This window comes from Pyrgilauda ruficollis, unplaced genomic scaffold, assembly GCF_017590135.1.
Source record: "Pyrgilauda ruficollis isolate IOZ18807 unplaced genomic scaffold, ASM1759013v1 scaffold36, whole genome shotgun sequence".
NCBI classification, from domain to species: Eukaryota; Metazoa; Chordata; class Aves; order Passeriformes; family Passeridae; genus Pyrgilauda; species Pyrgilauda ruficollis.
Window position 1 is genome coordinate 4,593,554 of NW_024525045.1, and position 22,903 is coordinate 4,616,456.

General features: G+C 40.6%; 1 protein-coding gene across 1 annotated transcript in view; it reads right to left on the bottom strand.

The window, feature by feature from the left end:
- Positions 1-22,903, bottom strand: part of NYAP2 (neuronal tyrosine-phosphorylated phosphoinositide-3-kinase adaptor 2) — a 125,153-nt gene that overhangs the window by 16,898 nt on the left and 85,352 nt on the right. The window contains exons 4-5 of the mRNA XM_041475810.1: positions 16,064-16,273; positions 8,121-8,224 (exon numbers count right to left, since the gene is read on the bottom strand). Of these exons, the coding sequence (XP_041331744.1) occupies positions 8,121-8,224; positions 16,064-16,273 (314 nt within the window). The remainder of the gene's footprint in view (positions 1-8,120; positions 8,225-16,063; positions 16,274-22,903) is intronic.

A 22,903-nucleotide genomic window follows, 5' to 3' on the forward strand; every position in this document is an offset into this window, starting at 1 on the left:
AGAAAGTCCAGACCAAAGCCCCATGGGGCTCTGATTACAGAGCAAGCAGCATGGGGCTGTTCCCACACTGTGGACACATATTCTGGATGAAGAAAAAGATCAAGTATCAAAAAGGAGCAACCATAACCTTGGCTCCAGGAGCACAGAGACAGACATCTGAGAGGCATTGCACTGGCTCGAGAGGAACACTTGGCATGTACACACAGGGGGAGGAAACTGATTGCCCACTGTCCCATGAATTGTTTAGTATATTTTGCTATTCTATGTCCAAAATACACAAGAGACTTTTAGAACTTTTGAAAATTAAAGGAGAAAAGAGGGACAGAGAAAATTATAAGAGTGGCAATTAGCACAGTAGTTAGATATTCCCTTTGAACAGGAATCTGGGACTGGATGTCCCCTGAGATCTTTAACCAGCAGCTCACGGGGATGATTTTTCCCTTTGGTCCAGAGGGCAAGGATGACAGAAGTTGATTCTTTCTTTGCAAATCCTTGTGCATGATAAGAGCCAAAATAGCAGAATCACTGGAGTCTGATGCTAGTTCTAGGTTGAGATCCATGAAGGAGTGCATGTAGCATAGATTGACAGTACTGAGAGCTGACATGGCTCCGTGCTGTGTAACACACACAAATTCTCTCGCTAGCACAATGTATTTTATTACTAACATTTCTCTCATAATCAAACTGGATGAAGGACTACTTCAGTGCACAGAGCTCTCCATCTACCTGCAATGACTGTATTTCTTTCATATAGTGGAAGCTAAAAGAAAGACTGCTGTAATCAGATACGGAACAGTGGATCTTGATTTATAGGTGCTCATTTCTCAGCAGCAGAATTCATCAATTGCAGAATCAGTAACCCAGCTCTGCTACTGTGCCCCACAACTGCAGGGTGTTTGCTGACTCCTTGAACCCTTGTGCACTATTGCTGGGAAAAAATGGCAACTTTGAGCTGAGAATAATGGAAGAGCACAGATGCTTTGTTTATGCTCACAGAGTATTCACTTTCAGATGCACATTTGCCAACTAAAGCATGATAATGTCAATTCATTGGGGGAAGTAATGTGTCTAGGTGCCTTCAAAAATAATTATAGCCATAATGGTAACAATTTGCATTCCCAGCATTCATTAATTACAGGGTGACCACAATGTTTACAAGGCATACAAAGACTATAATATGTTTTGTATTCACAACTAAAGCTAGAGACATTACAAGCTGGGCTTGTGATTTTTAACTGACCCAATACAGAGGGAATTTAGGCATGAGACAAATATGTAGCTGTGCTGCTGAAGAGTACTCATACTTGTCAAAAGTTAATTACAAATTATTAAAGTTTTGTGCATTTTTTACAATGAGCTTTTACTGCACTTAAACAGCAAGGTATTGCTCGACTCATGCATATGAAAAGCAGCTAAAATATGTCTCAGCTTCTTTGTAGTACTTCCCTTCCATCATGTTTTTGTTTAAAAATTAGAATAGGTGTTTGGGATTTTTTAGCTGGAGTACAAAATTAAATAATAGTTGCCCTGAAGGTCTCAAATTGATTTTAATGCTAGATTTTTTTTTTTTTCACAAAACAACAGGTGCATTTCATTTTGGTTGCATTTCAGTTAGCATCTAAATACTGAGTCTTAAATAAAATATTATCTTAATTGTTGTGTGGAGGAGAAGGGATTTAACAGCTGAGGCTGGAACAAGCCTCCTCCTTTTCTCCTTCTCTCCTTCCCTCCCTCCCTCTGGGGCAGGGCAGGAGCGGGTGGAGCAGCCCCAGTGAAGCCTCTGCTTCCCCTGCAGATGCAGGCTGTGGGACAGGGATGTGGGACAGGGATGGGGGACGGGCTGGCCCAATGGTGTGTGCTGGGTCCTACTCCCCCTCAGCCCAGAGCTGAGCCCACTGGCCCTCAGTGGGATGGGGGTCCAGCCTCAGCAGCCCCCTGCTTTGCCTCCCGAGCTCTGGGGTAAATAAAGCTTTTCCTAATCCCCTTGGGTTAGCCAAGCTGTCCATTCTGAATAGTTGCTAAAGTGCATTTTCACCCAGGCTGCCTCTGGTACGGACCCAGGCAATCCCAAGGGGTTTCTCTCCTGTCCTTGCTCATGCACCCTGGTGTGCACTACCCCTGTCCCCGGCCAAGGGGACATGGACACAAAGACAAACCCCCCAAGCTCTGTATTCAAAGTAGAAAATCTGCTTCTTACTTCTCTACCGACATTGCTGTGTTGGAAAACTGTGCTGGGACACTCCTGGTCTCTGCCCCCGGCTTTGTGAACCTTGGATTTCCATGTGTGTACTGCAGCTCTCTCGGCCTGCCAGCCCCAGGCACCAGCCTCCCCCAGCACTTGGTTATTCTACAAGTCTTTTTTATTTTTCTACCTAGATATGAATTTAAGGAGCCAACTTGTATCTAAAATTCATGTCTATCAAAGACACATTCTCATTCAAACTATTGATGGATTCACTTCATTTGGTGTAAGACAATGGTCAAGTCCACTCTTGGGACTCCTTTCCCCTTTGCTATATTATATTTATACAGATCATAAGTGAGAGCTGTCCTGAATTACCTGCAGGGTAATGGTTAGTTTGTCCATCTTGTGCCTTCTGTTGTGTTTACCAATATGGTCATGGGGGGAAAATAAAATGCTCCCTCAGTTTGCAGAGAGCTCAGGCAGATACCAGGCAATTAATGAACTGAGCAGCAATTTTTCTAAAATAAGCCACAAAGTGTTTCAATGTTGATGCTGATATATGCTGATATATTTTCTAGCTTTTTCTTCATTCCTTCAATGCACGTTGAGTCTCCTTAATTTTCATTCGCCATTGATGTATTTTCATTCCCTCCTCTGAGTTATTCCTTCTAATCTCAGCATGGCTTCTGAATTTTACTTTGATCATCTCTGTAAAGTTTAAATCTTCTTTCCTTGCTTAAATTGGAGCTAGATACCACTGCCTGGTCCCCCACAAAAATACACCAAGCCTTAAGAGGCATACAAACCCCCAGAATTAAGCTAACATATTTTGAGGAGGCAACAGGAAAGAACAGTGCTGTCTGGCCATTGAAAAGCAAGAAACTAACAGGCAGCATGAAGAGAGGCTGCACATTTGCAGATAAGGAACACACTTTTGTGGAAATCTATCTGAAAATAGGTTCTGCTTTGCAGGAAAAATAAAATATGAAACTCTAGCTATCAGTAGTTTTGTTTTCAAAGAGTGTGGCTTTCTTCAGACCATCTATCTTAAAAACATGCACTGCTGTGCTGCTGTGCAGCCTAGTACATGGGATTTTCCAATCACTCTCTACAAATTAATGAAAACAAACTTCACATTGCAAAGTTCATTAGCAGAAAAAAAAATACCCCAAGGTGCTTATGTGATTTTTTTTTTTCTTAAAATGGAAATCAGTGGGATTTTTCTCTGCTGAAGACTGTTTCAGAGAGGCATGGCAGTGATACAGAGAGGATTTTATGTACATTAAAACTCTGGATGCAAGATGTTCTGCTCTCCAGCAGAGGGACTTCCACAGCCTGCTTGAAACGTTTTCTGCTTTTGTGACAGACATGCTCAGTGCACTCCTACCCTGTGTGCCACAGGGATATCTGAGCTCATCGATGGAATGCAATCTTTTGTTACGCCAAGGTGAAGATGTGGAGAACGATAGGATGGCAGGGAAACATCATTGCATAGCAGTGATACCTGTGACTCCAAATCCTGCTTGCTTTCACACAAGTGGACAGCTTTCTCACTGTGGCTGCACCGTGGCAGGACTGAGCATTTTCCACCGCAGGGTGAAACCCTTGACCGTGCCTGCTACAGAAATCTCAGGCGCTAGCACAGAGCTTCCAGCAAAATGGGTGAGGAGTTATTTACTGGGGCAACTGTGGACTTTGTTTATTGTACTTTATAAACCTCTCAAAGTGGTTAAATTCTACTGTTCTCTGTCCACTAGATGGTTACAAAAGATAGTTACTTGTTTTCATTTCTATATAAAGCCCAAATACAGATGGACTTTTACTATCTGTAATGTTATTCACACACTTCTTTTCTAAGATATAACTTGCTTTACATTCTATAACATTTCTCCATTCCTTGTAACTTTTTGTGAACAATGTCGTACCTTTATAACATGAGAATCACTTAGGCTGAAAAATGCCTTTAACCCAGCACTGAAAAGCCCCCTACTAAACCACGTCCCCAGGTGCCACATCTACATGTCTTTTAAATACCTCCAAGGATGGTAGAATGGACTCTTCCACTTCCCAGGGCAGCCTGTTCTGCTGCTTGACAACTCTTTCCGTGAAGAAATTTTTGTCTAATATAAGTACATAGTATCGTACTGTGTGAGCCTAAGTGTTAAAGAAGGTCACTGACCATTACCCTGTGTATTATGGGGCCTTCATTCTCCTCCCTGTGTCCATATTCCAGCTCAGGGGGTGGTACCTGGAGAACTGCTGGTCCTACTATTGGACACTGAGGCAAAGAAGGCATTAAGTACCTCAGCTTCTTCCTCATCTTTTGTCATTATGTTCTCTCTGCCATCCAAAAAGAGGATGGAGAGTCTCCTTAGACTTCTTTTGGCTGCTAATGTATCTAGAGAAACATTTTTATTGTCTTTTATGACAGTAGACAGATTAAGTGCTAGTCAGGATTTGGCCCTTCTAATTTTCTCCCTCCATAACCTCATGACACCCTTGTCCTCCTGAGTTGCCTGTCCCTTCTTCCAACTTTCATAAACTCTCTCTTTTCCTGAGTCCCAGCAAAAGCCTGTTCAGACAGTCAATCATCTTCCCTGCTGGTTTGTCTTTTGGCACTTGAGGTTGGCCTGCTTCTGCATGCTTAACATTTCCTTCTTTCTTTCCTTCCTTCCTTCCTTCTTTTCTTTCTTTACAAGACAAAGCACCCTATCTAGAATACTTCTCTGCTACTCATACCCCTCTCTGTAGGATATTTTTATTTAGATATGCATTTAGGAAATACAGCTTTGTGGCACTTTTGTTGCTCAAAAATATTCTATGCTCCTGCCATTATTACAGTTCCAAGCCCCCCACCTTACTTCCTCTGCTACTCCCTTAATTTCTTAAACTTTGTCCTTTTATAATCAATAACTTCAGTTCCAGGATAAACTTATGTTTATCTTTCAGTTTAAATAGAGACAATTCCTGACTTCATCCAAAGTTGCTTTGTGCAACCAACACTTTCCAAATGCCCTCACCATTTCCCAGAGCTAAGGACAGAAGACAGGCTCTTAGTCTGGCTCAGCATTTTGGTAAATGCTGGCTGCCCCTACACTACAGAATTTTTAGTGTTCTGCATCAGAGACCAGCCACATAATCAATCTCTGCTCATAAGACATTTCTTCTTATGTTTAGGTGGTCCCTCTACTGCTTCCCATCAATATACCATAGATATATTCGGTGAATACTAACTGATTAATCTTCACCATTCCACCAATAAGCAAGCAAGAAATAAGAAAATAAGGCATAGGGGAGTTAAATGACAATAGATACATAATTACCTAATGTATGATTGGAATTATAATATAGGTTTCCTTAGATCAGATCTATTTTTAATTATTAAGCATAGTCACCACTTCTTTGAACAATTGTATTAAAAATTGTGGGTTATGAGAACTCAGCTGCAAATTTGTCTTTTTTTTTTTTTTTTTTCAAATTAAGCATTTTGAAAACCACAAGTCTGGGATCCATGAAGATTTGAGAAAACCAATTAACAGTAATCTGCCCTTTCCCAGATCTTATATTCCTGTTTGAATGCTAGCTGTGCCCATCTGATCAACAAAGAGGGGAATAACACAATACATCATCTTAATCTTTTGGAAAGTCTAATTTGCTCATTATGATATTATGACATAAGGAAAGCAGTATCAATAAAATCAATAGCCACACAAAAATAGATACCCTGTATGCCACAATCCAGCAGACTGAGCATGGGCTAACAGCCCAGCTGTTGGAAACACATTTCACCCGTCATCCATTATTTGCACATTAAGATAGAATAGGTGTTGAAAGAACAATCAATATTTGTATCTCTATGGAGATAAGACTTTTGTCATTCCTCTGAAATCAGGGTCAAAATCACACCTTTGAAAGTTATGCTATCATAGTAAATGGCAACATATAGATGGGCAGTAAGAGATTGTCAGCTGGAAGGGAAGACTTCAGGAGAGAAAGCTTGTACTAGTTTTTCTTGTTTTTCATGAAGTCATGACTGTACCATACATTATTCAATTAACAAGATCACCCTCCTACAGTCACTTGAAAATTCCTCTTATCATCTTTGTTCCCTTCTTTTGTATGAATTGAGGTGGATTTTTCCCACCACAGTTTCAGTGAACCCTGGCTGCAGCTTCTAAGAGGCTCATTATCTCTTCTATCACATCAGCTTCTGCTTTCAAGGCTTATTGTTGAGTTCTTAGTATAAACTGACAGGCTAAAATCCCTTCAAAACACCCAAGGTGCCTTTGCCACTGAGTAAACAGCAAAGCATCAGGAGTGCTGTAAAACCCATTTAATCAAAAATATATACTACATGAACACTGGGACACTGAAAACCTTTGGAAGTACAATTACCCTAATTTCTTCCAAAGATGAAGAACACTTGATGTGTTATTTAAATGGGCCATCATTTTGAATCTCCATTATAGATTTGATTTGCTTCTGTAAAATATGCTTTAGGAATGTGCAGGTTTCTCTCAGTCTTCATGTCTGGCAGCACTCAGAAGTAATACAATCATATCAGTTCATGCAGGTTACAGAGCTGTAACCTGTACAGACTTGGCTATCCAAATATAATCTTCCTAACAAGTTGCTGGCTGTCTGGAGTAAGTAAATCAACCTTACTCTTGTGGTCTTTTCTTTGGTCAAGACATTATTGGAGCAACTCACCAAGATGCAAACACAAATATGTGATTATTGCAAAGCACTCCTCAGGGAGATTTCCACTCCAACCTCAGTGACATTCAATAGTATTTTGGGGACTAACTCCCTGAAAGCCAGACAAAAATTCTCCGTCAAAATAAGGGTGCCTGTGTGTGCATACACATATGCATGTGCACCTAAATCCATCTGTGCTCCTGCCTCCTTGTGCACATACACCCCACACGTGCACACCAGTGATGCAGTGCCACAGTGCTTTGACAGAAGCCATTCACATGATGTTTAAGCAAAACCTCTTCTTTCAATTGCTACTCTCAGCTAGTTCTGTCAAACTAATAATACAGGTCTGTGCAACAAAATGTTACAATATCAGTATTAGCATATAAAATAAAGGTAAGTATAGGTTTCCCATGTCTTTATTTCTTTTCCATTTTCTCTCTATTGGAGAAATTTGCCAAAGCCAAACACTTTCATTTTTTTCCTATGTGGCAGTTTTGTTTCTGATGATGACAAAAGAAGTATCTCTGTTTAAGATAAAAGGAGATGTTGCTCCTTTGATTTGTTTTTTTTTTTTTTTTTGATTCCTAACAATGTACAATAACTATAACTACAGTGGACTATTTAATAGTCCTGTAAGCATTACATGGTCTATCGCTGAAGAGAGTCTAGCTGCCTCAACTAAACAAAATCACTTGCTGTAAGAGCATTTTTCAGGACAGTGATAAATCACAGTGTAATACAATCATGCATTAAGCTCCAACCAGATGTGAGACTGGCACAAATATTAAAGTACAACTGGGGAAGTCAAGTATGTACAAGTCATTGACAACATTGGTGTAAGTGCTCTAGACAAGACATTTAAAAGAAATTTACATAAAAACATAGATTAAATTTATCAAAGTTTGATAAATTTTAAGACAGTAAAAAAGTACAGAAAGCATGAAAAAATAAAAATCCCAGCCAGTTCATACTGTACAGTTTTACTACATTTATATTACAGAATGAAGACAGAAAAAAGATACAAGGAATTAAGAGCAAAGAAAATTCTGCTGGCTGTGGCCAGTGGAATTTCATTGCCAATGAGAGATGCGCACACACAGATGCACGCACACGCACAGAAAACAAAGACATAAACCAAAAGAACCATTTACTGTAACAAGTGACAGACAGAGAGGTGGGAACATTTGGCATGTTGCAGCACATGGAGTCATTCCCGATTGGCTAACGATGGTACCTGGCTCGGCTGGAGGTCGCCGGGCTGCCTGAGCGGCGCCACCGACGGAGGAGGCACTCCTGACGTGGACGCGGAGCGGCCCAGCCGGCAGCTGGACTTGGACTCTGGAAAGGGAGAGAGAGAAACTCCAGTGAGCAGGAGCAGGTACTGCTGCAGCAAGCTGAAACACTGTGGATCCAGGATTCCCTTGGAATGGAGACTCCAGCCTTGGTAACAAGTTAAAGTCTTGGACATATGGCTGAATCATGAGCGGAAGTTGAGATCAGAAGAGGGATTCGGGCAGGACTCATGCCATGTCCTGGCCTCTTTGCTCAGGCATCTCTGAAGGATAGAGCATAAAACAGCAGACAGGAAGAATACAAAAGAAGCATTCCTGTTTCCCCACTCCCCTGCTCCCCAGCATCTTTTCTACTCCTCATGTAACACAGCAGTGATTAAGGGAGGTACAGAAGCTTCTTGTTTCACCTCTTCATCCCAGAGCTGAGAGACATGACAGCGCAAAGACTGACTGTGCTGAAGGAAAGCATGAAATGCCAGAAAATGAAGGAGGAGGTATGTAAAAGTGGTGAAGATACTCTCACACTTGGGGATTTGGAATGACACCAAAAATACTTGGGAATCTCATGTCATTGGCAATGAAGGAAGAAGAAGAGACAAATCAAAACATCAGCAGTGGCAAAGTCAGTTGCCCACAATCAAGATGATAGCAGAAGCAATGTTTGCCTTGAGAGAAAGCTCAATTTCAGAGAAGAACTTCACAAAAATGACACAGTTATTTGATTTTCCTTCTGCTGCTTTATATGGAGTAATTTCTGAGAAGGTTCCCCACTGATTTCCAGCACAGGTTACTATTGTGCACACTGACACGAGGTGACCATGCATTTCAGGAGGCCTGGATGAAAGTGTTTATATCTAAGTCATGCTGACACCCATGTACTACCCCAGCATTCAGCTGGTCTGGGAGAAAATGTCTTTTCCCAAAAAAGGGATCTGCCTGTTTCTGACCAGGAAATTTTTTAGTCCTTACATTTCCTTTATATGGCTGAGGAAGCACCTCTCAGCCTGTGGCTCTGCTCAGATCAATGTGTTCATTCTCCTCATGTTTCATAAACCTTCTTCCCAACACTGCACCTGCTTTTTGCATTCAGTGGGCAAACACTGAAAACATTTGGACTCACCAGACAGATTTGGTACAATAACAGAGTCTCACTCTTCACATTGGCAGTGCTGCTTTACCATGAAGAACAAGTAATTACAATATCATGCTTCATTACAATTTAAAGAATTGTGAGTTTTTTAAATAAGGTTTGAAGAATTCCTCCTATTCAATTCTATGTTTTCAAGAAGAAAGAAAGGACCTATGCCTCATGCAGTTGTGGTTTAGCAAGTTTGTCTCTGAAGCACATCTTTTGCCTGTGTCTGTCTGAAATTTATTTTGTCATGCCTCGTTTATACAGCTGCTTTTTCTGCATTTGTTTTACACTGATTTCTCTATTTCCTGTGGATCTCTAGTATCACCACTGGCCACTGGCTGGGCCACAGCTTGAAAGGAAGAAAATGCCTATTGCCAGCATGACCTTTAAGTCACTTGGCACACCTTGGAAACTTGAGGACAGCTGGCACATTACTCCACATACCAGCAACATGCTGAAATGGATTCTTCCACTCTCACTGATGCTTTCTCATTGTCACCTTCAATGCTTATTTTCTTCAGATATTTCAGAATTCAATAGGGCGTAGAGGAGAGCTATCCACTTATGCTGGAGCACTTAGACCAATGAAAGCATCTGTATGGGTGAATATTCATCAACTAAATATTAATAGGTTAGTTAACATCCAGCTGGCTGAGCAGCAAAAATATTTATGCTGCTAGCTGAATGCATTATTCAATTCACTCTCTCCTAGGCAGTCTGTAAACACACCACGAGTCAGCACAGCCATAGGCGCACAGAAAGGAGCAGACTGGCCTCCTCCATAACCTTGCTTTTGTACACAGTCTGCTGGTTTGCTTTTTTTGGACTTGGGCAGTTACTCTGAAGGTTGATTAGATTTGTTTTTGCTCTGATTTTACGCAGTCTGTGTGCCAGATTTCTGACCGTTCCTTTCAGTAATACAGATATAATAATGTATCTCATTATTATATCTCATCTCTCATCTCCTGGAATTCTGCTGGGGTTTCAGAAAGGACAAGAACTGGGTTTTTTCAGTTGTTTTTCTCTACTGCTAAGTAAAGATTCTGTTTCTGCTGTGACAAGCAGAATCAGACACTCAGCACATAAAAAAACTCCAAGACACTGTCTGACTATGCTTCTGAATTATTTTCTTTGCTTTAGGAAAGCAGAAAGAAGTGTCATAATTTCCAATTTGGATCTATGAGCAGCAGCAAGAGATTACCATTTCCTTGCCAAAGAGACTCCTTTCATCTGGCATCAAAGAAATAAAACCTATCACACACAGATGAAGTATTAGTTCCTTTATCTCCCTGTAATATATGTTCCAGTATTAAGGAAACTATTGTGATTTCCATGGTGATCCTCACCAAAAGGTGCTTCAGACATGGCTCCATCTAGCTTTTTTTGTCTCAGTGACAATATTTTTAGACCAAATAAATACTGTATTCTACTGTAAATAGTGGTCTGAGTAACAGCACACCACTTTGGGGGAAAAATAGTCCACAAAAGGTCTGTTCTTTAAGTGCTGCACAACTCACTGCTCTGTATTCCGCAGCACGCTATTTTTTAGCTATGGGCAGCTTATTCTCTCTGCTGGGACTCTCTGGGTTTTCCTATTTGCTGCCAAGGATCTTAAAGGAAAAACTACTGCTAGCAAATATCAGGGATGGTTTCTAGCATTTAGAAATTCATGTTTATCTCTTGTGGATGATACTGAGACAACTCAGTATTAACATCTGAAATGAGTAGTCTTGGACTGAGAACTCCCCTTAGTGACAGTAATTCATGGTGTGGAGATGAGTTCTATCAGCCATCCTGACAGACAAAGGGGAAGGCTCTGTAGGCCAGGGGATGCAGGGCATGTGAGCAGCCTTTGGAGATGCCATCAATGGGCAGCATGAGGTCCGAACTCAGCAGATTCTTGGGGGTAGCCAGAAGGCTGTGAAATATTATGCACAAAAATGTTCATGAGATTCACTTGGTGTATTTGGAAATTTAGCGGTATTATTTTGCGCAGCTTCAAATGTCACATCTCTCACAGTGACATGGTAGGAAAATGCACTGCAGGTCTCTGGGAGCCAGGTGCAGTGCAGTGCCAGGGGGGCACAGTGGGCCAGTGGGCCTCAGTCCCCTCTTATGGCACCCACAGTGGCCACAGCACTGAGACAGTGGGGCCACAGCCCCCTGACACCAAACCCACAGACAAAATCAGCGGCAATAGGCCAAGCATCACTGCACTCCTGGGTTTAAACTCCGTTTTGACAGCACCAGGAGGGTTAGACACGGAACCAGGCAAGCATTTAGTTCCAAAGGGCAGCATTAAGGATGAGAATTTCAAGAGAGACTGTGCAGCACAGAAATACAGGCTTTCCAAACACAAAGAGGATTGCCTTAAAGTTGTGTATTTAATTATGTGTCTAAGCACTCATATAAATGGCTGGTTTTCAAAAACTGCAGGGGCTGCCAGCATGACTAAAGATGTAGAGGCTTGGCTGATTGTATTTGGGACATGGGGTGTCGTAGGATTTTCCTCAATAATGCACAGTGCTGAAATGCCACAAGATTTTATGGAAATATTTTCAATCAGTTTTATACCAACATGCTATGGCTTTATATATTTTCCAGGAGTACAACAACTCTTCACGATTTTTATTTTTGGATCTTAATGGGAAGAGTTCTTTATTCATCCAAGGAAGCCTATCCTAATCTTAATTCAAAAAAATGCTCTGGCTGTCACTTACATTGGAGAAGCTTCTTATCCTGTCACAGTCTCTTCTTTGCACATGAAAAGAGAAATATTGCTTATTTGCTACAGCTGCCAAGAAATGCGTTTTGAATTAAACAAGGCAATGTGACAGGCTGGGAGCAATCACATAAAAAATAAAAAAAGGAGAAAAAGAAGAGAAAAAAAGCATATATACTGGAAAAATACATCACACCAAGTGTCTTCATACTGGCCTAAAAAGAGATGAGTAAGCTGAAATAAAACTTGAAGTTATGAAACATTATGGTGCAATAAACTATGTAGTAATATGCTATCTAAACAAAGCATTTAGTACTTTGCTATTGGCAGAAGCCAATTAGTGCTAAAATATCACAGCAGCACATCAAACTCAACAGTTTTCACAAGGGGAGCACTGAACCTGTGGAACTCAATGTTGCCAGATATCCGTAGGTCAAAAGTTTAGCAACTCTCAAACCCAAGTCAGGTAGTGAGCAAAATCATGTCTGAAAAGGACCCCCCTGTTTAGGTTTAGGGGATATTTGGCCCAAAGTGAAAAGCTGTTAGTGGAATATACTTTGTATCCTGAAATATGGGTGTTTATTTTCTTTGTAAAGCTTTTGTTATAGGATTTGGCTGTGTTTGTTTGCTATTTCCTGGCTTCTTTGAAATACAAGTACGTGTTTGGTATCTTTGTTCAGGTTTTTTGTGTGTGTTTTTCTTACACCAAGGCAATATTTTTACTCCAGCCAGAATTGGTGTGATCCCACATCCTGGAGGTCTCACAGCAGGACCATGGGCATTGGTGGGATGCCCTCAGTGTGCAGCTCCCGGTGCTGCTCGTTTCATTGCAGGTGACAGGCACTGCTCAGGGGAGCTTGTGAGCAGAGAACAGTGACCAGTGCAGGCAGGGTCTGGGCCACTTGGGCAGTAACCAAAAACCCCAGCATTAAGTTGCCTTCATGTGGAAAATCCTTGTGGGTTTAGGAGCACAGTGATACTGCTCTGAGGAGAAAATGTAGGGGTTTGTGGCAAAGACCTGGCTGGCAGGAACTGACTTTTGCTATTCCCTTCTTACACCAATGGAAGCATCTTGTGCCTTGGGCTTACCAGGCTTTGCCCCATTCCCAAATAGATGAACTTAAAATATTCATTGCTTTTGGGAATCAACAATGATGGCCAGTAATTCCAATGAAGGGTGGGTATTTCCTCCCTTCCTGATTACCTACAATCTTTTCAGATGGAATATTTATGGCTGGCTGAGTGACAAGCTGGTGGCAATTCAAAACCAGGATGCGACCGTTTCTGAGATTTTAAAGGCAGGGCAGTGCCTGTCTCCAGCAGCAGGTGGCAATGTAAAATGGTTCTCCGTTGCTGTTAGAAAAAAGCAGCAACATTCCAGAAAATACTCTTCAAGTCTCCTGGAGTGAAGTTACACAGATTCTGTTTTACAGATTGTGTTTGGCTGTTCATTATAATTGCACTGAATTTCCTAAAAGTCAGCATGCCCCCAAATCACACTGCTTTCCGTAAGAAATTATAGGGTGCCAAGAAACAGAAAGTGCCCTTGACAAATTCTGTCACAGAACAATCAGGCATTAGAGACAGTGATAACTGTGTGCAGCTGACAGCCCAGGCTCTTTGAACAAAATGGACAGAAAGCTCAAGATTCTGTTTGGAGATGGCTCATTCTCCCTCTGATCCTACTAGCAGTTTCAGAGCTGGGGAGAACCCACTGAAAAATCAGTGTTCTCACTCAGGTATTTGCCCAGGCCTCCCCAGTTCCCAGCTCATCTGTGCTGGAGCAGAGCTGCCTGATGAGCACATGTGGGAAATCCATTCCACCCTTTCTCTTCTGCAGCAGAGCAATTCAACCCCATTTAAAAAATTTATTTCAATATTGCCCTAACAAATGCCTGTACCAGTGTGAACTAGGAGGCAGGTACCAAACTGTGATGTTTCAAGGACAAGTCTGCATTAAAAAAAAAAAAAAAAAAAAAAAAAAAAAAGAAAAAAAAAAAAAGTAGCCTTTTTAGCAGTGATGACTGTACTGGGAACTACCTAGATTTTATTTGAGGTAAATCTAAGTTCTAATTCCTAGTGCAGAATTGCTTTATCCCCTTGACTCCACAAAGCATTTGTATTCATATGAAAATATTAAATCGCTCTTCTTGCATTCTGCTACAGTTTTAATTTAATTGCAGAGAATGAGTTGTTACTGTTCATGTACAAGTTCATTGAGGAGAACTGTGTACAGCATTCTCAATGCAGTGCCCCACCAAATAAAGGTAAAACCTGTTGCTCAGGCAACAGCAAGAGACATAGGGGAAAAAAATATTCAGGGCAGATGAGAGGCAATATTCATCAAATGAAATATCATAAATCTGCAGGGAAAGAAAAGGCATAATCAGCTCTCAGATTTTAATCATAGAAAGGAGTCAAAATTCAGCCAAGAAAATAAAATTTTTTCTTTGACAGTCCTAGCAATGTAAGACAAAGTCACAGTTAACTAAATCAAGGCATGATTCAACAACTATTACAGTTTGCTGATGCCAAATGGAGACTGAGGCCAACATATTTTGTCTACTTTTGGAGATCAACCAACTCTTTAAAATAAAACTGCTGCAGAAATGTTGGACAGCAGTGTTATATTTTGCTAAGACCTTACTCTTCAATTTTAACTTCTTTATTACTCTGGTCCATAGTGTCATCTTGCAGAACTGAAGAGACTGTTACACACCTTTGGTCTAATTTTCAGATGTCCCAATACTTTGATGTGGTAGCTTTAAACCCATCCTTTAACCTGCATTGGCACAGATGACAGTTTAAAACACTGGGAACAGAATCTTTACCAAAAGCTATGAGCTTATCTGGAAAATTCCCACCTTCCAGGAAGCTTTGTAAGAAGAGACAAGTAAGCAGATGGCAGTAGCACAAAAAAGACCTGTGCTAGAGTAGTAAGTTTTGCAGAAAAGTCACTTTCACTGCAGCAGGAAGGAGTGTTTGGGGGGGTCTGTAGCAAGCAAAACTGGACTACATGATTGCTGCAAATGACATTTCACGTCAGCAAAGACTCTTCAACTTAGACACTGAGTTTCAGGTGTCATTTTCAGCAATTCAGGGACAATGTGAGTCCCATTATCACACAGGGAAGCGATGTTCTGGGTGAGGTGCGAGCATCTCTGCTCACTCAGCAGTGTAAACACTCCTTGCTGCCACTCACTGCCCAGCAGATCTCTCAGGCAGGAATGATTTCTGGTCTGAGCAGGTCATTCCTGCTCTTATACTTACAGAACACTGACCATGAGGCTTCAGTACCAGACATGCCAACTGTCTTTAAAGGGGATATTTCTCACAGTCCAACTAATAAACAATGAAGTTACTCTTTTATGAGAGCTGTCAAATCTCTAAAGTACCAACACAGTACTTGTGCAAGGGCCATAAATATCTCTTTATAGGTGTCTATTCATTTATCAGTTCCATTTTTCTTAGTCAATTTATAAACAAGACTGCATTATAATGCCATGGTTTATGGCAATTTACTATTTAATATGTAAATATTTTTGAATAATAAAATGAATAAGTGTTTATCTGAGACTTCTGAAATCCACAGTCACTTTTCTAGAAATTTCTGTACAAGCAGAAAGCAAAGACTGCCTGTGTCCTGTCACCGTGCCCCTCAGTAGGACAGCCTTACTTTTGCAAAGTGTATTTTTGTAACTTTATGTGATACCTGAACTTATGAACTTCCTGAGGTGCCATCCTAGGAGTGTCTGCCTTTTCAATGTCAGGTGGAATCCTCTACTTCTTTTTAGGTAGATGACTAACACATTTGTGTGCTTCTATTCTGTGCCACCATCTCAGCTTTCCAGCACAGAGCACAAGCGCAGCACAAGCTTTATTAGCGCAGCAGTCATTGTGCAGGGACAAATCTAGAAGATATTTGGAAGTCCAAAGAATCTGGATGCTTCCTACACCAGTGTATCTTTAGAGACTCTTCATCTCACAAGGAGATTTGTGAGATTTTCCCTGCGCCGTGCTTGACGTACCTGAGCTGTTGCCTCCAGCCAGCATGGTTGGGCTGACAGAGGATCTCCCCAGCCTGCTGGACACCATGGGGGGGCCTGGTGTTCCATCCCATTCCTGAGCTTTCCCTGGCTCCCTGGAGGAAGCTGTCCCATGATGACCTCTCTCTTTGTTTTCCAGCTTTGGTAGTGGCTCAGTGCTGTGGCTCCTGATCTTCAGCTCATCTAGTGGTTCTGCAAAATACACAAGAGCACATTTCATTACAGAGTAACTGCTAATCATCCACATCATGCAATAATCTTTTGCAAAATACTCCATACCTATCAATCATAAATCCTTTAAGGGCAGTTTATAGCATGGTTTTACCATCTAGGCCAAAACCATAGTTTTCAGTACACTTTTAATTATTAAAAGCACACACCATGAAGCAGATGGATAAAATGTAACATTTCTGTTACGATTTTCATACGCCAGGAAAATAATTTGGAAAATGGATCCCTACCAAATTGTGGTTTATTAAAAATTTATAAAAATATTTGAAATCTTTTCAGCTAACATTTCATTAGGAACAAGTACTTCTTCAGGCACTTTCTAAGGAAGCTCTCTCCTAAGGCAATATTGTGCAAGCAACATATCTGTACTTCTCATAAGCTCTAATAAAAGCACACAATCCACAAAACAAAACAGCACAAATCCATTTTGGGTGTGCCCAGCACCATAACCTAGGGAATGAAATTGCAGTTGGTTGAAAAAGCCTTGGAGTCAGAAAATTACTTTCTGTTTGCAGCACCACAAGTCAATGAAAAGAGGAGCAATTCGAAACACAGCTGAATGATTTTTTCAAGTGAAGCAGTGATGTCTGCTTTCTTCATGGCTGGTGATTTTCTGTTCTTTTCTCAAGACCTCAGTTTCTTTTCTTGCAGGTTGAGCAATGCATGGAGAAAGAATTAATTCCTGCTCTTTCTCATCTGTAGCTATGAAAAATTCGCATGGAAAACTAGATACAGAAGAAACATTAGATTGCTCTTTAGTTGTAAGAGATAATTACTGTGCTACTCAGTTATTCAAGGCTGCTGTTTACCTCATTTTGAAAAAAAAAATCAGTTTGGAATTTATTTCTCAACCCAAAAGACATTATACACTCAGTTCTAGTCACACAAATTTATTAATCCACCCCCTGATGTACCTTAATTTCTGTATGCATCTACAGTCTTGGAATCCACATTTGATAGAGATAACAATCTTCCCTTGAGCTCTATGTCAAAAATTTTTGGAGGCTTCAAGGGACTTTGGAAGATTTGAGAGAGCCAAGCAAAGAGAAAACGCCAGGAGCCACAGAGAGGCAGGAGATTCCAGCAGTTCCCTGAGGGGCCCGTGCTGAATGGCAGGGCAGATTTACAGTCTGAGCTGCCACTTGCTCTCCCAGTCATCCCCATGGCCCTGAACTGGGACTGTTCAACCACTCAGGTGATACAGTCCCCAAAAAGGACCACATTCAAATCACTTTGATTTGCCCATGGCTCAGTGCCCCACAGACTGTTACCTGTGGTACAGCAAACAGGGAAAGATGCACTGCTAGACAGCTCTGATGGGCAGAGAACCCACCTATGCACAGCAGTGACAAAATCTCACCTTGTTTTGGGTTCTTTGACATTCCAGTCTGTAGATGACCTTAGTGAGCAACAACACAGTCAGCCTGGGGTTTAATCAATGAAACATCATACAGGAGACATGTAAGAATATCTAACTGTACGTGTGGTGCAAGATGTAATCATTAGTGTATTTTGTTAATTACAATTGGTTAACAGTAAAATTTAATGTTGAGGATATCTTACCAGAGCCTTCAAGTAGTAACACTGCATGATAAAATGATTAAACCACCCTGGGCTGGGAGTCGTAAATAGGATTCTGTAAAATTTATGTGATAAAGACCTTCAAAACTCAAACCTCTTCCATGAACCTCTAATTCACCTACCTACTTTAGTGTATTCAAAAAGACACTGCAGTGAAAATCCAAAGTGTTTGTTTTTCCTAGCTGGTAACCCCAGTGGGGTACAAGGTCAAGTAACAGTCTGTATCAATATAACATGACATCTGCCTTTCAGGGACCTTTGCTAGGAGATGTCTGTGACACAGATCTGTCTCACTGCACAGACAGACCTGCTAATACAAAGAGCTGTGCGAAGAGAGGGAGAGCCCAAATTATTACCAGGATTAGAACTGTTTCAGTTGACAGCATCGAGCTATCAAAAATACTGATGTGTTTTCTCACATAACAGATGCATGCAATCATATGTGATTTTTTTTTTCTTCACACCAATAACATGCACTTCTTTAAGACAGTACTTATCTGGGAAAAGCACAAATAAAAACAAAGTTTCAGAATTCTTTAGAAATGCACACAATCCTCTTTCCCACTTGTACAGGACAGTGTCTAGATTGCAGTTTATTCTTCACAGCAAAATGAAGAGAAAGCCAGGACACTAGAATGTGTTTTGAGAAAGTAAGAATTGGGCCCTCCAAGTGCCCTACCAAATTAATGCATCATTCAATAGAGTTAATCTACTATGTCATCCAGCTGTTCCTGGAAATGCTGTGACTACCTTAGTGAAAACCTTCTCTCTGTGTGCCTCATTGACACTACTTGAACACCTCCCCTTGAAATTTCACACACATGCAGTCAGCCCTTGTCACAGTGGAAATGCTCTGGCTGAGTGTGTAGCTAAGGATTTATCTACTTCAGTTTACTTAACAGAGAAACATTTGTACTTGTTGCCTGATAAAAAAGATTTGTGCATTCTTAGTTGTTACTGTCAGCTGAATCAAAGCTCAGCTTTTGCAACCAGCTGGAAACTGGTGGTGGAACTATTCAGACTAAATAAAGATTTGGTTTATAGTCTAATTTTTTATAAGGTGTAGAAAATCAGTTTTCAGCTGGCTGTCTAGACTTTGTAAATTTACATTCCACTATCCTTTCTTGTGGATTTTCTGTTCACAGTTTATCTGAAAAGTAATATATCCTAAAAATGAAAGGCAGATTGAAACAGATTATAATGTCATGTAGCCCATCACAGGGCCTGAATCATTATTATTTGGTGATCATTATCAGTAACAATGATACACAGACAGAAAACAACATGTCAGTGTTTTATGTAGTTTTCTGTAATATTACTTTCCAGCTCACTTGTAAATACAGAAAAAATGAAAAAGGAAATTATTGCCTCACTTTTACTCAAATATTTTTGTGAGAAGTTTAGAACAGTTTCAGCTTCTTTAATAAATGTCAATGGGCATCATACTCAAACTCAATTAAAATAAATCAAAAAATCACCCTGCTACTTCTTGGTTGACTGAAGGAGCACTTCAGTTCCAATGTGCCCAGGACAGATCTAGAAATGCAGAATGCTCCTCTGCCAGGTCTCAGCCCATCCCTGGCCCATTTGTTGACTGTGCCAGCCACTTGGATGTTTTTATCTTGTCACCTACTCCCTGCTGCAAATGTAGCTCCATGGAGCAAGCTGAGTGGCACAAATGGTTGTGTCTCATAAGAGCACATTCCCCACTCCACTTTTTTGGCTCCTGCAGCCTGGCCCAAGACAGAACACACCTGTAGTTACCTGTGGGGTGGGGATCTTATTGTGCCCTGAAAAGGAAACCAGGATATTTTACACAGAGTAACCCTTTATAAAGGCTACAGCAGGACTTAAATGGCCACTTTATCCCTACTGATCCCATCCTGAAAACAGGAACTCTTACCAGTCAGATTTATCTATGTACACAAAGACACAGCTGAAAGGTAACAGTAGCTGCTGCACAGCTCTTTTAATTTTTTTTTTTAATTTTTGTTTGGGAAGTGCAGAAACATAGGTTGGATCTAGGTTATCTTGTGCTGTTAAAAACCTTAATTTGGAGGTGGGAAATGCCAAAGCTCAGTATTATGCTGGGAGCTCACTGAGTCATACGGTGGCCACCAGAAAATCCTTTTGCAGTCAAGTGCTACTTTTTGAAAAGCTGAAATTATTATGGAAAGCATCTTTATTGTTCAATAATTCTCCCACCAAAATGGTACATAAAAATGTAAATTTCAAGAAATAATTCACTGCTTTAAATATTTATGGACACAGTTGGTTAAACTGCCATAAAGGCACTCAAATGTTTCAAGCACTTTCAGCTGTCATAGTATTTTAATATGTAAAGATATGCATTTTTCTTATTTATTTCACCAGAATCTCAGACTTTTCCATTTAAAGTATAAGATGGTTAACATCTCCTATAAACTATATATTTTACAGATAATTGGCATGTACAATCTCCCCTGTAGGAAAGGTCCCCTAATAGCCGAGCACTAGGCAAGGCTGGCACGTGAGCTGTGGTACTAGAAAACTTGGAAATGCTAAAGGAAGTGAGAAACAGAGTCAGTTGTAACTTGGACCTAAGAAAACTGAAATTACAGCTACAGACAACATCTTACCCAAAAAGCTATCATTCAAATGAATAGAACTCTGTGGCCAGCCTGCCTTTCCGTTCTTAAACACATTAATTTCAGGTCCCAGTGGCTTCTTAGTGCAATGCTCAGTGACAAATGGCAGAACCTTTATTACTGCTTGAGGTTTGGGGGAAGAAAGAAAAGCAATTGTCTTAAGAAACTTAAAATGAGGATTGCTCTCTGCCACCTCTCTCAGCTGTGAGCTGAAATGTACAAGATAATCCATACATTATTAATTTATTCCTTTTTTTCCTTTGTGTTTGTTATAAAGTTAAATAAATAATATATCACTCTAGGCAGAACTCACATACTGGGGGAAGCAAATGGTCTAAAGTTCAGCAGTCACATACAGGTGCAAACAAAGTCACTCAGGGTGGGGTTTAGATGTGAGCCAGAGCTCCTTGTCTCCTCCAGCCTCGAGAGATCAGCGCTCCCCTGGTCTGGCCACAGGACAGGCATGGCCCTGGCTGAGGGAGCAGGGGCACAGAGCACCCCAGGGGCACACCTGGAGGGGTGCAGATGCAGGATGAGACTGCAGCCAGCAGTGTGTGAGGGTCAGTGCTACCTGGGACATGGCCCGGGCACAGTGTCCCTCCTGCCACTGCCGGCACCAGGGCAGCCTGTGCCTGACTGACCCCTTCTGCAGGCACTGCGTGTAGAGCAATGCTGAGCCTCCCAGAGAGCCCCAGAGTTTCTTCTGTCTGCATCCCAGGGCTTTTTATTTACCTTTACTACACATTCAAAATTAGAGCTGCCTTTTAATGGATTTACTGATGTGTGGTGCTTTGTCTGATCTGCACAGGTGTAAATTTATCCCAACCTCTCCCAAAGCAAAATAACAGCTATTAATACCACATGCAAGAAACATGGATAATGCTCAGTGTTTCAGCCATTAAAACAAAAAGAAGAAAGAGCACATCATACTGTCAATGAAACCCATAACCTCATCTTTATTAACTATAGTGGTTTGTCAATTCTGACTTCATCTGCTTGCTAATTAAGCAGAAGTTTGCTTTGCATATCAATTTTTAATACCCCTTTTTTACAGTTATGTGAGAGTTGCAGCAGGCAGCTTGTTCAATTAAAAGCAGCTCTGACCTAGTTCCATGCAAAATCAATGGAAAGCCTGAAATTCTCACAAATCATCTAACATTTACGGAAGACATGGCTGAACCTCTTCTTGGTGTTCATGGAGCACCATGTTTCTGTGAACAGTGTAAGGCTTTTTTTGTTTCATGTGGTGAAATCAGTGGAAATCACATCATCCTGCTACAGACAGCCAAGGGAGGGGAAGAGGAATTGCTGAGGAAAATGCATTTAGATGATTTTCTGTGGCTGTCCCAAACCTGCTAAGTGTGCAATCCTGCTTAGGAAAACAAGACAGGAAAAGAAAAAGCCACAGTACAACTGACTGAAGACTAATAAAAGAAGGGATAGATTTATAGTAAAATATTTACACCATAGATTTATCAACCAAGGCTTTAGAATAAAAATATTCAATGAAAATTATGAAAGTTATGATCTGGCTGAAAAAATATAATGGAATTCTTTAAGTTTCAATAAAATTCATCTGGCAGCACTAGTCCCTTTAAAGACAAATTTTTAAAAATTCATCACTGTAAGACATATTCAACATTATTTGATGAACTATAGTAAGAGTAAAAATCCTTTTGTATATTGATTGAAATAGAGGAAAACCTGTTTTTACTATTAAATAAGGAGAGACATTTTTCATGCCTGGAAGTGTTAAAAAAATGTGTGGATATGGCACTTGAGGACATGATTTAATGTTGAATATGGTGGTGCTGCTGGGTTGACAGTTGTAAGTAATGATCTTAGAGGTCTGTTCCACCCTTAATTCTGTGATTGTATGATTGATCCAAGATTATAATATTTTGGCATATATTACAGAAGTGATGACAATCACCAGTTTCCAACAGGGTCATCATTATTTCTTAATTATTCACTCTGTGCTTGATCTTTTAATTGTGCCTGTTCTGCTGCAAATTGTATCACAGCTCCATCACCTAACCAAAGAGGCCACATCTGGAAGATATGCACTGCACAGATGTACTACTAAAGCAAACAAAAGCAGTGTCCTGGGACTCTCAACATTACATCAAATGGCAGCCTATTAACAAGTTTTTTACTTAATTCAGACTAGTCACAATTACATATTTAAGCAGAACACTTTATTATGTGACATTCACTGCACTTATCGTTTTTATCATTTTCCTTTCCGACCTTGGAATGCTGGAAATTGGTGACATGAACACTTAGAAAAATCTTAACAGAAGCCTGTGTCCTCTGGCACTATTTGGGCAGAAACCTAATTAAAACAAGTCAAAGGGAATTCTGTTATTGCCTTCAACACAGC